Here is a 12562-nt window from a genome sequence, read left to right as displayed (position 1 = left end):
AACAGTCACGGCCTGAGGCGCCTAGAAAGAACCAAAAAACAAAAAAACACAGAGACTACGGGTGGCTTGTCTGGGGCCAGGAGAGCGGGTGGCCCTGGGAAGGGTGAGGGTGTCCAGGGTGGTAGGAAGTGGCTCTCTGCCAGGGCGGTGGGGTGGGGGGGTGGGGGGTGGGTGGGGGGTGTGGTGAGAGGAATGGTTGTGTTTTAATGAACCAAATGAGGTCATATAATTGCTTGTAGATTTCCATTGTCACTCAGATGTCGAGATTTCACATTCCCGGTGGTAAAAGATACCCATCTGTTTTATTCACAGGTTGTATTCAGACTATCTCTACTTTGCAAGTTCGAATAAATCTGCAGATGACTTCCATGAGAAAGTGACAGAAGCGCTGCAGCTGTTTGAAACTTGCGTGCTGGGTTATTCACTGCGCGCCTGTGTCTACAACAACACTCTTAACAACGCCATGCCTGTGCGTACGCGGAGGGGCTGCTCGGTGGTTATCATGCGAGGGCATTGTGCGTCGGGATTTTAGCAGATAAACAGAGAAGCATTTTAATGTGCAAATGCCTCTCCCTGTGCCTTTGAGCGGTGGCTAATGCAAAACAAATATTCATGGCTGTAAAAACTGTAGAAGCTGATGGACCCTTTCAGCTGGCTCCCTGCTTTCTCCCGCGCCGATCTCCCAGTTACAATGCTCTCTCCTCCCTCTGCGAAAGAATGAGGGCGCATTTAGGAAGATTACTATTTAGTGAGGCTGCGGAAGCACACCCTGCAATTAGGATTGGCAGACCAACTCTCTGATTGTCTTAAGAGCGTTCTCTCCAATGCTGGATTGTTTTGTTGGTTTAAAAAATTACCGACCAGTGACTTTTAGTGTCTCCGACAGGGTCTTAATGGAAACATATTTTCCATTGATCCCTTTTTTCTTTGTTCTTGTTTGCCTTCAGGAATATAGCTGTACGTTTCTTGCCCGTTTTTTTTTTTTTTTTTTTTTTTTTTTTAAGCACAAGAAGCTGTTAGTGGTGAATTCAGCACGGTTTAGCTAAGGGATGGTGTTCTGCTGCACAGCACCCGGGGTTGTCCCAAGTGCCTTTTCAGCAGGTTTGCCGCAGTGGGTAAGCCTTCTTCAGCGAAGCTAATATGTCACCTGCCCCGGAGCGGGGTCCACAGCCTTGCTCTGCTGAGCGTGCCATGTGGTGAGATCTGCTTGAGGTGGAGGCTTGGGAACCCCCAGGTGCGGTGGGGTTCAAAGTCAAGAGGGTTCACCCCCTCTTCCTCATTATCTAGGCCATCTTATCTGGAGGGTGCACAGAGGCCGTAGGTAGGATTCCAGGCTGTCCCGCTGGAATTTATAGTTTGGCAGGGAGGATGCACACAGAGGATCGACACAGAATCTGGCTGGGGGTGTGGGGTAGAAGGAGTGGCCTTTGGAGCCAGAGTGGTGTGGGTTCAGTTCCCACTCGGGCAGCTGACTCTGGGCAGTTGTCTTAGCTTCTCTGAGACTCAGTTGCTTCATCATAAGATGGGGTAATAGCACTGCTTTACTAGGCTGTGGTAAGGGTTAGAGAGCGGTAGTTCATTTGTGTGTAGGGGGCGAGAAGATAATCCTTTTCCTCTACCCATCTCAGGTTCGTTGACCGGGGCCCTGTAAATTAGACTGATGGAAGATAAACAAGAGAAAAGCAAACAGAAGTTTATTAACACAGGCGTATGCACACGTGCACATATCCACGGGAGCCCCGGTGATGAGTAACTCGGATGGGTGGTTAGAACTTGGGCGGGTGGTTAGAACTCGGGCTTATATAGCGTCTTAACAAGAGAACCATAAATATGTAGAGAAGTGACAAGACAAAGGAAAAGGACTTTGACTTTCTAGGGTGGCAAATTGTGGGAAGGCAGATGTATGTGGGAGCCAGTGGTCAATAAGGGCTAGTTTTAGCAAGGTCTGTCATGTGGACTCCTTTGGTGCTGTCTCCAGGCTGATCAGGGTCTAGAGTTGTCCCCAGTGATTAACTTCTGTCCTTCCTGCTAGAGAGAGGATGAGGGGCACCTTGCAGGGCATCATCTTGTTCAGTCCTCTCCGTTTCCCTGAAATCCAAGCCCATTTTACAGATGAGGACACAGAGGCTCACAGAGGTTAACTCTCCCACCCAGAGTCATGTAGCTTGTGATGGGCAGGCTCAGGGTCTAATCCCAGGTCCCATGGCCTTTGATGAGGCTCACGGCATTTCCACCTTCCCTAGCTGGCTCCTAAAAAGGAGGGTTTGAACCGGCGGGAGGCACGTACTTTTTAATTCAATTCCATGAATTGCTGAGGATGACGAGGCATCTCTGGTCAGAATGAGACCCCAGGGCAGGATCAGTGACAGGATGGCGATGGCGGGGCCGTGAGGTCATGCGGATCGCCGTGGCCCTTCGGTCCCTGGAGAGCTCCTGCATAGTGGGAAGAGCCAGGAAGGCAAGAGCGGTTGGAAACCCTCCTCTTCGGGGTGAATCTTCATTTCTGGGATGAGAGAAGGGAATTTCCCTCCAGCTGTGAATCCCAGCTCAACCACAGTGCGGGGAGGCCCATCTTTTTCATACGTACGTGGAGCGGGGCGCTACCCCGCTTAAAACCTTCCCTGCCTTCCTGTGGCCCCTGAGCGCACGAGCCCGCCCCGCCCACCTGTCCACCTCCTCCAGGCCACCTCCCCTGCCTCCCTGTCCACTGCTGCTCTCCAGCCATGCTCTCTCCTGCTAGGTCCTCGTGCCTCAGAGCAGGGCTTTGCAAGGTGTGCTCCTTGGACCAAGAAAATCAGTCCCCCCGGGAACTTGCCAGAAATGCAAACTCTCAGGTTGAGCCTCAGACCCCAGAATCAGGAACTTTGGGGGTGGGCCCATCAGTCCAGTCTGTTGAACAGCTCTCCAGGTGGGTGTGTTTTGTGCTTGGCCTGGAGAAGCCTGGTTCCAGAGCCTTCCACACTCCCCTCCCCGGCATGTGCTTCTCCTGGTTTTTGCAGGACTCCTCACCTTTCAGGTCTGGCTTCAATCTGACCTTCTGTTCTCTCTCTCTCCACACTATTCATTTCCCCACAGCATGTGTCACAACTGGCGATTATAGATAATTGTTTCTTCACCACTTTAGCTCTGTCTCCACTAGATTACAAGCGCCACATGGCCAGGGGCCACATCTGTTACATCGCAACGTCTCTCCATTGCTTAGCAGGGTACCTGGCGTGCAGGATGCACTAGATTATTTGCAGAATGAATGAATGGGGAGTTTGTGAAACTAGTGGAGAGGCTGAGTAGAGAGTTCCAACCAAATCCCTAATGGGGACCAGAGAGGTTTGGCATGTGCCTGTCAGGGGAGACCTTGCACTGGCTCCTCAGCTGTTTCCCAGCACGGGGGGGACAGGCCCCAAGCGCAAGTACCTGGCTTCAGGACTAGGCTCTGGAGGGTCTTCTCCGCTGACCCTGGACAGGCAGGACCCCGCACTCCCTAGGCCTTGGTTGTTTTTTCCATCAAGAGGCGGCTGAAGCAGGTAACCTCAAAGGCTTCTCTCCGCTCTGGTGTTTTAAAATTTTAAATGTATCGGGCACTTCCCCTAAATAACCTTTTTATGTTCATTCCATTTTGATTCTCTGGCCGATACTGGGGAAGGGTGCGGAAAAAGTGTGGAGTGGCCTGTCCTAGGTCTGTTAGTAGTTATGCTGCTCACGCTGTACACTGTCACTTGAGGTGAGCGGCGCTTCCCTTAACTGGTCAGGGGGCTGGGGGTCGGAGTGAGCCAGAGGATGGAGTGTTCAGGGGGTCAGGGGAGGCTTCCCCACCTCTCTTCCCCTGAAGAGCCCCCAGGTTTGTTCCCTGCCTGCCCCCAACGGCCCCTCCGCTGCCGGACCAGCCCTCCTGGCAAAGAAGACTCAGCTACCGGAGGCCTGGGCCAGTGGAGGGGGCTCTCCCCACGAAGACACAGACACGCTTTCAGGGAAATACTGTCACCCGTGGACAGGCGCAGGGACCTCTGCAGCTACTTTAAAACACCCTCCTCCTGCCGCAAACTCCCAGCTCCTTTCCTTCTAGAAGGTTCTGAGCAGCAAAGGCGGGTTCCCCGGAAGATATAAAGCTCATCGGGCTGGTCCTCCCTGGGAGGGGCCGGCCTGGGAGGCTGACGAAGAGCCGAAAAGCTCTCGAGGGCTTAACAAGGAGGTGTCCTCGCAGCCGTCTGTCTGTGTTGGAGGCGACGCGGGTATTTATTTCCGAGGCTGGCATGCGCTCACTTTCTCTTTAGCTGTGGCCTAGCTTGACGTCTTTTCCTGAGCTGGTGTCCAGGGTAGTGACAACCTGAGGGCTGTAGGCAGCTAATGGATTTTGGAGACAGCTTCTCCCCTCTAATTGTTTTTCTTCCTCCACCACCTCCCACACAATTAGAAAAACGATGAAATGGAGTGAGACTAGGAGAGATGAAACTAGCGTCTGTACCTATTTTTCACCGTCTTATTGTTGCCACCGCGTTCAGTGTGAGTGGCTGGGCGCAGGCCACTTGCGGCTGGGATGATGGAAGAGCCTGGTCCCCGCCCTGGAGGAGCTCAAGGTCGAGCTGGGAAGGAGAGGAAGTAGGATGTGAAAGCGTCGGCTGCAGGAACTGAGACTGGGCGCTGGGAGGGGGTGGGCCAGGAGTCCAGTCAGACCAGGGACTTGCCCCACGTGGAGAGCCAGGCGAGGCCAGGCATTTGCGTGGGAAGCTCACGCTCAGAGACTAGAGGTGGGAGCGCCAGTCAGGGGGCTGTGACAGTGCCAGACAGGCGCTGATGCGGCCTGAACAGAGACGAGACGGGGGCAAATGAGAAGCAATTGGGAAGCACAGCGAGGCAGAGCCAGAGGCAGGACACGGAGCCGGGTCCCAGAGGATGTGGTGGGTAGGGGCAGGGGTGGGAGTGCCGGAGAAGGGGGGCCTCAGAGCAGAAAGGGAGGGGCCTGTTCCTTTTTGGAGCTTGCCAAGAGTTTAGAGCCCACTTTGAAGTTAGAGGGGGCAGTCCCCAAGACGCTCTTCCTTCTGACACCATGTGCAAGCTGGGTGCAGTCCCCCAAACCACTGTCGGGTTCAGTAATTCACTAGAAGGAATCACAAGACACGCTGATGGCTGTCACACTCGAGGTTGCGGTTTACAGCAGGGAAGGGTCACAGACTGAACTCAGCCTCGTAAGCATGCGATGATACACGCAGAGTGTTGCCGTCCAGGGAAGCCCACCCAAGCCTCTGGCGTCCCAAGCACTTCTTGAGGCTCCCTCACGCAGTACCTGCCTGACCGACCTTTACTGTCCAGCCCCTCCTGGAGGTCAGGCCGGTACTGCGTGGCCCAGAGCCCGCATCATAACTCACACTGTTAGACTGTCCAGTGGCCAGACCCCCCGAGGCAAGCAAGATACCCTTACCAGGCAGGACATTCCAGGTGGCCTAGAGATCATCTTCCAGGAGCCGAGGACAAGGGCCAGACCTCTCTGTGGTCAGGTTCGTGCTTCACCACGCATGCTTGCAGCTTGGCACGAGACAAGGCACAGGAGGAGGACGGACCCCGACGCGTAGGCAGAAAGGGATGGCTTCGCACAGCTCTGCTTATATTGGGGTGTGCTCACACACTCAAGGTCAGGGACGTCCGTGTGGCGCCAGGCGTCTGGCTGTTCCCTCTCGGGGCTTGTTGCTGGAGCATTTGCCGCTGTTTCTCACGGCGGTGCTGCGCTGGGCATAGGAGCTGAGGCAGCCGGGATATGTGCAAAGAACGTTCGCGCCATCGGTGGGTGTGACCTTGGCCTCTCCATTCTCCCCACTCCTCACTATGAAGTGGTGTGGAGCTACCTGCAGGGTTGACCTGAGGATGGCATGGGACCCTGAAGGTGGGAATCCTTTGTGCGGGGGACACCAAACCCAGCATGGAGAAGCAAGAACACGTGGCGTTTAAAATCCAACCTCTGGGGCTTCCCTGGTGGCGCAGTGGTTGAGAGTCCGCCTGCCGATGCGGGGGACGCGGGTTCGTGCCCCGGTCCGGGAAGATCCCGCATGCTGTGGAGCGGCTGGGCCCGTGAGCCGTGGCCGCTGAGCCTGCGCGTCCGGAGCCTGTGCTCCGCAACGGGAGAGGCCACAGCAGTGAGAGGCCCGCATACCGCAAAAAAAAAAAAATCCAACTTCTGAAGGCAGTTGTTCGCTGGGACAACGCTTCACTGTTGGTTTATAATGATGTGTGTAATACGTTTGGAACAGCGCCTTCGGTGTCGGAGGAATTACCCCTGAACTAACGCCTGCCTTCTTCGGTCCTAGGTGAGGCTGCAGGTCGGGCTGTACGCCGTGTACCTTCTGGACTGGCTCACGGTCTTTAATAAAGAACAGTTCCTCATTCTCCGCCTGGAAGACCACGCCTCTAACGTCAAGCACACCATGCACAGGGTCTTCCAGTTTCTCAGCCTCGGTATGAATGTCGCACTGGAGGCCCACGGAGCAGGGCGCGAGCTCCGAGGACACCGGCTCTGTGAGGCGCTCCCCGCGTCCCACGCAGACCCCTGAGCCGAGCAGGGCGGGGCTGAGCCGGGAGGCCAGTTAGTGCCTGTTTGTCAAGCACCACGTGCACACGGGGCCTCGCGCGTGGTGTGGGGAGCCGTCTCTGGGGAGGAAGAGGTGGCCTCTCGTCTGGGAGCTCCCTCACTGGAGGGAGAGGAGGAAGCCGAGGCTCGAATAACCGAGTAACTGTTAGAGTGACGTGGGGGAGGTTAGCGATCTCACGGTGGGTCCGTACACGTGACTTGGGGGCCCAGCCGCTGAAGCGATCCTGGAAGGGAGGGTGTGAGCTGCGCCTTAAGGATGGACAGGGTGTCTGGGCTCCTGGGACCGTCTCGCAGAGGCCTCAGGGCCTGGGGGTCGGAGGGGATGGGCAGGTCCATGCTTGTCTCAGCTTTGCTGGGAACCCCTGGAGGCACAGCCATGTGGCTGGGTTTGGGCTCCTGGGCCTCTAGGGAGGGGAGCCTGCCCCCAGCCAGAGTCCCAAGGGGCACTTTGTGGCAGCAGGCCAAGTCGCTGGCCAGGGTGACGGCTGGTAGAGGAGTGTCCATGGGTGCAGGGTGCTCCCCCGTAGGCGGCACCCAGGACCGCTGGAGAGGCTGGAGCACCCTGCACATTCCTCCCCAGAAGCCCCTGCTGCCCTGTCTCATGAGCTTGCCTGGGAATTTTGTTAATTGAACTTTTCCAGAAATCTGTTTGCCCACCACTGGGACTCGGGACCCTTTTGTCATTTGATTTTCTTTTTCCTTTTCTTGGAGAGCTTGTAACGTGGTGGAGTGTGATTACTTTTTCCTTGTAAGGCCTAGAACCATTTTTCTTTGATTTGGCCACCTGTAGACTCTGTCACATTCATGAGCTTGTCTTTAATCCCTAAGATGGACAGTAAGGCCAGTTCTGTTCCTTCCCTGTCACGTAACCCGAGGACACTGGGATGTAGTTTTTCTGTGCATGGGCTCAGGACTTCAGACTGATCGCGAGGGCCCGGGGCACAGAGGCCTGAGCAGTGGTCCCGGGGGTTAAGCCAGTGAGAGGCTTGCAGTCCCGAGGGCTGAGGGTGGAAGTGGCAGCCTCGGGGGGCAGCACGAGCTGGCTGGTTCCCGGCCTCTCCCCGTGGATATGCCTGCTGCAGGTGGAGGTTCAGCCAGTGGGGGGTCTCTGGGCACAGGTGGTCTCTCCCCTTCCCCCATGGCCACTTCACAGCACGACACACAGGCTGAAATATGGGCCCATCAGGAGGCCCTTTGCATCGGCCTGAAGTAGAAGCAGTGGGGGCAGACTTCCAGTGGCTGGTGAGCAGGAGAGGCTGCGTGCAGGGACTGTGTGTGGCAGGTCGCCCAGTTACCCAAGGACAGGCTGGGTCCCGTTGACGGGCAGTTGGAAATGAAACTGCGCCCCAGAGCCCCAGCCTTGCTTCCAAGGGTGGGGTAACACACCGGACCACAGAATCTCTGCTCTTTCACACTGGAATTTCCACCTTCCACCCTCAGCCACTCAGAAATGGATCCAGCCAAAGAATTTGAACCTCCAAACACATTCTTACGGGAAACTCCTGTCTCAACAGGAAGCACGGCTGGGATTTTCTCAAAGTTTCTTTTGCCTCCTGCCTCATAGGCTCTTTCCTTTGTGTTCCAGGGCCCTTAAGTGAGAAACAAGAGGCCTTGATGACCAAGAGCCCCGCATCCAATGCGCGGCGTCCCGAGGACCGGAACCTGGGGCCCATGTGGCCGGTCACACAGAGGCTCCTGCGGGACTTCTACGGGCCTTTTAACGCCCGGCTGGCGCAGGTCCTCGCCGACGAGGCCTTCCTGTGGAAGAAGACGTGACGCCGGGTTCCCGCTGCCACCATGATTTCCATGCTTTGAAAATCTCTCTTGGTGGGGAACCCTTTCGCTCAGAGCCTGGAGAAAACCCTTCCCCGGCCCACGTTTATGGAAACCAGTTCAGAATTTCCTTTGTGATGTTAAACAGCCTGGCGATGGACCCTTCACCGAGCCTCGGATGGAGGCTGTTGGAAATTCCACTTGGGAAAGGGTCCCCTTCTGCTCCGAGAGTGGCTGGGGTCCGGGATGAGGCCGGCGGACGCTGGGCTGGGTGCCGGGAGGGAAGCGTGGAGTCTGGGCTTTGACAGTTCTGGGTGGAGGTCCCGCCCCGGGGCTGGCCAGACGTACACTATACATTCAGCTTCGAAACCCTCTGTCTGGATCACTAACCTCATTTTGGCGGAGAATGGCGGCTCTCATTTTTTTTTCCCTTTTACCCCAACGTCAGCCCTTCCGTCTCTTCAGATTTCAACCCTGTTAACTTCACTGTTGACGAGAAAAAAGACAAAAGTCGATTTTTGGTAGCACATTTGTGTCTGGGACCTCCTCCCCTTCTGGCCTTGTGGACTTCACTTATGTTTAACAGAAAACGAACGCATTTAAAACAAACCACTTTCTACGTTTCACTGGCTGGAGTTTTCTTTTCTGGCCCTTTAGATGTTTTCTCAAGGTTTTTTTCAGTTTCTAATTGGAATATAACTTCAGTTTAAAATCGGAAGGGAAAGTTTTGCTGTTAATGCCAGACTGAGCACCTCGAAGGAACTGATGGAAAATCTGGGCATCTTGGCCGTCGCCGTGCATCTGAGGTCCTCAGAGAACCGCAGCCGTTTGAGGTTTTAGTTGCAGGTGCGACAGGCTCCGCTGCTCTGCCTTTCCTCCCAAGTGAACTTGTTAGCACATTCTCCGCCATGTGTGGACAGAGGTCCTTCCTCACTCAACGAACTGTAGGATGCTTTTTTCTGATTCGGAAGCACAGCACGTGAGCTATGCCTGGGCCAGGCATGCTGTGCTGGGATTTGGAACGAGAATGCCGGGAGCTGTGTCCTTGACAGAACTTCCTGGGCCACTTGGCATCCTGGTTTACTGTTGGATGGGCTGAAGGTCTTGCTGTTACTTGGAGGTGATGGGAAAGATTGAACACAGTCCTTGCGCACAGCCCCAGGCGAGACCCCAACCAAGCCTTGCACGTGGTCGTCAAGGGAAGCTTCTGCGAATCAGAGCTCCCCAAGTCGAGGTCCCGGATGCACACCAGTCAGAGAATGCAAATGCCCGCACTCCCAGCCGCCAGTCGTGGGAGTGAGGATTTGCTGAGCTGTCCAGCCCTAGTGCCGTTGGAGATGGGATGCTCAGCCCACTTGAAGGCATGTGGAGGGCTCTGAATGGCACGGCCGGGCTGTTTCTGCTGTGAAGGAGCCATGGGCCTGAACACCCGCTTTTAGGGACAGGCCCCCATTTCTCTCCCGGTGGCCCTCGGAGCAGCAGCCAGCAGGCAAACCTGGCCTGAGCACAAGGTGCCGTAGGGGACGTCACTTGCATGTGCGTGTGTATTTATTTGCAGTGCAGGTGCGGTGTGTGTGGGTGTGTGTGTGCGTTTCTGAGTGGGCTCCCTTCAGTTCTGTTGCTGGTCAGCTTTCTCCGCTCTGGACACACCCCTTCATGGATTGATTTCTCTTGCAGTTCGCTTGTCACTTTCAGCCCAGATTTTTGCTCTTCGGCCCCGACTGTAATTACAAGGACTTTTCTTACGCACCCCTGTGCATGTGAACAACATGTAACGTAATTCTGCTTCTTACAGAAGTACTACTGAAAGTCTTATTTCCAATATTATTTGGTTTACTATACAAATCTTTTTATAGACGATCCCTTGGTGCTGATCAGCGCCGTGCAGACCCGGTGTCTCCAGGGGCCTTTCTCCAAAGGGCTGTCTGTCTGTTCCTTTGCTTTCCTCTGTTCTCTCTCACTCGAGGCCCCACTCTTGGTGACAGCACAGCTGCCCTTTCGAGCCGTGGTCCTCGAGCCTGTCATCCCGAACGAAAGTGAAATGGAGGATTTCTCACGACCCGGTCTGGAAGTTCCTTTGTGTCCCCAAAGCTGTGCATCGGGTTGTATCAAATTGTACTCCCTTAGTCGCGTAAGGTATGTTAATGAACCACTGTTGTGCTGTACGTTTATTAATATTGAACATAATTAAATGTGGGCCCCTGTGACTGGGACCCGGGGTGCATGCCCTTCCTCATGAGCCGTCAGAGCACTTGTGGGAGGTTTTCCGCCGCGTCCACTGTGCGTGAATGAACCACGGGAGCAGTTCTGTGTCTCACCTGCGTGTGATGTGCACCCGGTACGCAGGGGACCCGCCGCATGTGGTGACGGTGCGAGAGAGTAGAGCAGGCGGGAGAGATCAGACGTCACCACGGACGCCCTGGTGAGGCCAGCCAGGGGCGGGAGTCAGGGCGGCGACGTCCATCCCTACCCACAGACGGGCCTAACGACATCCTCAGACATTTAGACTTGATGGTTGGGTGACCGCAGGACCTGCTGCTCCCAGCAGGCTGCTGCCCTCATTCCCGGGGCCGCCTGGCCCCTGGGGGCTGCGAGTTTGAGACCCCTGGTGTCACTGGGTGCACGGCACTGTCACTGGACGCTCAAGGCCCCCAGTGCAGCCAGGGCAAGCCTGAGAGATGAGGTCCTCTCAAGTTCGGGGCTCTGGAAGCCAGGGCCATCCTGGGGGCAGCGGGGAGCCTGGGTTGGTCCCCGAATTCTGGGGAGACTCACCCTGGGCGAGTGTCTCCCCAGCACTGCCCCCCATGGTTGTGTGCTGGGGGAAGAGGGGCTGGCGAGTCCAGGCCTGGAAATGAGGAGGACCCCAGCTCTTGATGGCAAAACCAGGGACGGCTTCACTCAGCAGGGAAGATGCTGTGCCTGCGAGGAGAAGCGGCCGGTGGGAGACGGGGGCCAGGACAGACGGGTGAGTGGAGGGCTGATGGCACGACTCCCTCCCCCGGGGCCTGTCCAAAACCCTCTCTGCTGTGGGACCACCTCCCGCCCTGACTGGGAACCAGCTCTCAGGGAACGTCCTGACGAGGATAACCTCCGTCTTCGTGTAAACCTCCCCTCGGAATGACCTCTCCCCAGATGACTCCGTTTGGGAATTGAAGCAAAGGCCACGCGCTGCTGGAGGAAGCTGGGCCTCGTCCAGCCGTGAGAGGCCTTGCGTGTGGGCGGGTATTTTTCTGTTGCTCCAGAATCCTCTCCCTGTGGGCAGATCCTGCTGAGACTCTAGGCTCAAGACCTCACCTTCCCAGAGCTGCTCCTGGCAGGGCTGCCTGCAGAGCTATGTTAGCGGCAGCAGGTTACACCAGACCGCGTGGCTTGAACCGAACACCACGAGGCCATTACCTCACAGGTCTGGGGCTCAGACATCCAAGCTCAGTCTCACGGGGCTCAAGTCAGGATGTCGGTGGGCAGGACTGGCGCTTCCTGGAGGCTCTGGGGAGAATCCGTTTCCTTACCTTTTCCAGCTGCTAGAGGCCACCTGCATTCCTTGGCATGTGGCCCCTTCCTCCACCTTGAGACTCTCTCTGACACTGTTTCCCTCGTCTTGTCACCTTCTCTGCTTCTCCCCCTCTGGCCTCTTGCAAGGACCCTTGCCATGACTCTGGGTCCACAGGATGCTAACGCAGGGTCATCAAGGTCACATCTGCAAAGCCCCTTTTGCCAGATAACGTAACATGTATAGGTTCCAGTAATTAGAACGCAGACACCTTTGGGAGCCGTTATTCAGCCAGCAATAGGGGGGTGGGTCCAGTAGGCTGGTCGGCAGTCAGAGGATGGAGTGGGTGCCCACTGGTCTGTCCCTTTCGGCTGTGCCCTGAGGGGCCCACGCAGGTCTGAGTGCCTAGCAGAGGGCTGAGCTTCCCGACACGTCTGTTCTGAGATGGCGAATCTTCCTGTCCAGGCAGGACCCTGTGACTGGAGTGAGGGGGACGGGGTGAACGGCAAGTTGTCATTTTGTATGCTTCTCCCGAGTGAGCCAAGTGGTGGCCCCAGGCCCGGATAGGGTTCTTTCTCCCTCAGGAGACCCACAGAAGTCACATGGGCAGTTTCGAGTTTCTCCAGTTCAGCTGTTTCTGAGTGAGTTATGCTCCCAAGGGAGCAGCTTGTGAAAGCTACAAATATGGTTAGAATGTTTGCTGGCCCCTGAGAGAGTCTCGGGGG

General features: G+C 56.0%; 1 protein-coding gene across 5 annotated transcripts in view; it reads left to right on the top strand.

Annotated features, from left to right (window-relative positions):
• CHST15 (carbohydrate sulfotransferase 15) overlaps positions 1 to 12562 on the top strand; it is a 98902-nt gene that overhangs the window by 72895 nt on the left and 13445 nt on the right. For 4 of the 5 annotated variants that reach the window (XM_060125909.1, XM_060125908.1, XM_060125907.1 and 1 more), the window contains 3 exons: positions 313 to 469; positions 6294 to 6441; positions 8160 to 10586. In XM_060125909.1, coding sequence (XP_059981892.1) covers positions 313 to 469; positions 6294 to 6441; positions 8160 to 8350 — 496 coding nt within the window. In that variant the 3' untranslated portion in view covers positions 8351 to 10586. Of the gene's footprint in view, positions 1 to 312; positions 470 to 6293; positions 6442 to 8159; positions 10587 to 12562 lie in introns of those variants that run through there. The other variant, XR_009535996.1, reaches the window with a different exon arrangement.

Source organism: Lagenorhynchus albirostris, chromosome 16 (assembly GCF_949774975.1).
Source record: "Lagenorhynchus albirostris chromosome 16, mLagAlb1.1, whole genome shotgun sequence".
NCBI lineage: Eukaryota > Metazoa > Chordata > Mammalia > Artiodactyla > Delphinidae > Lagenorhynchus > Lagenorhynchus albirostris.
This window is presented reverse-complemented; position numbering and strand designations above follow the sequence as displayed.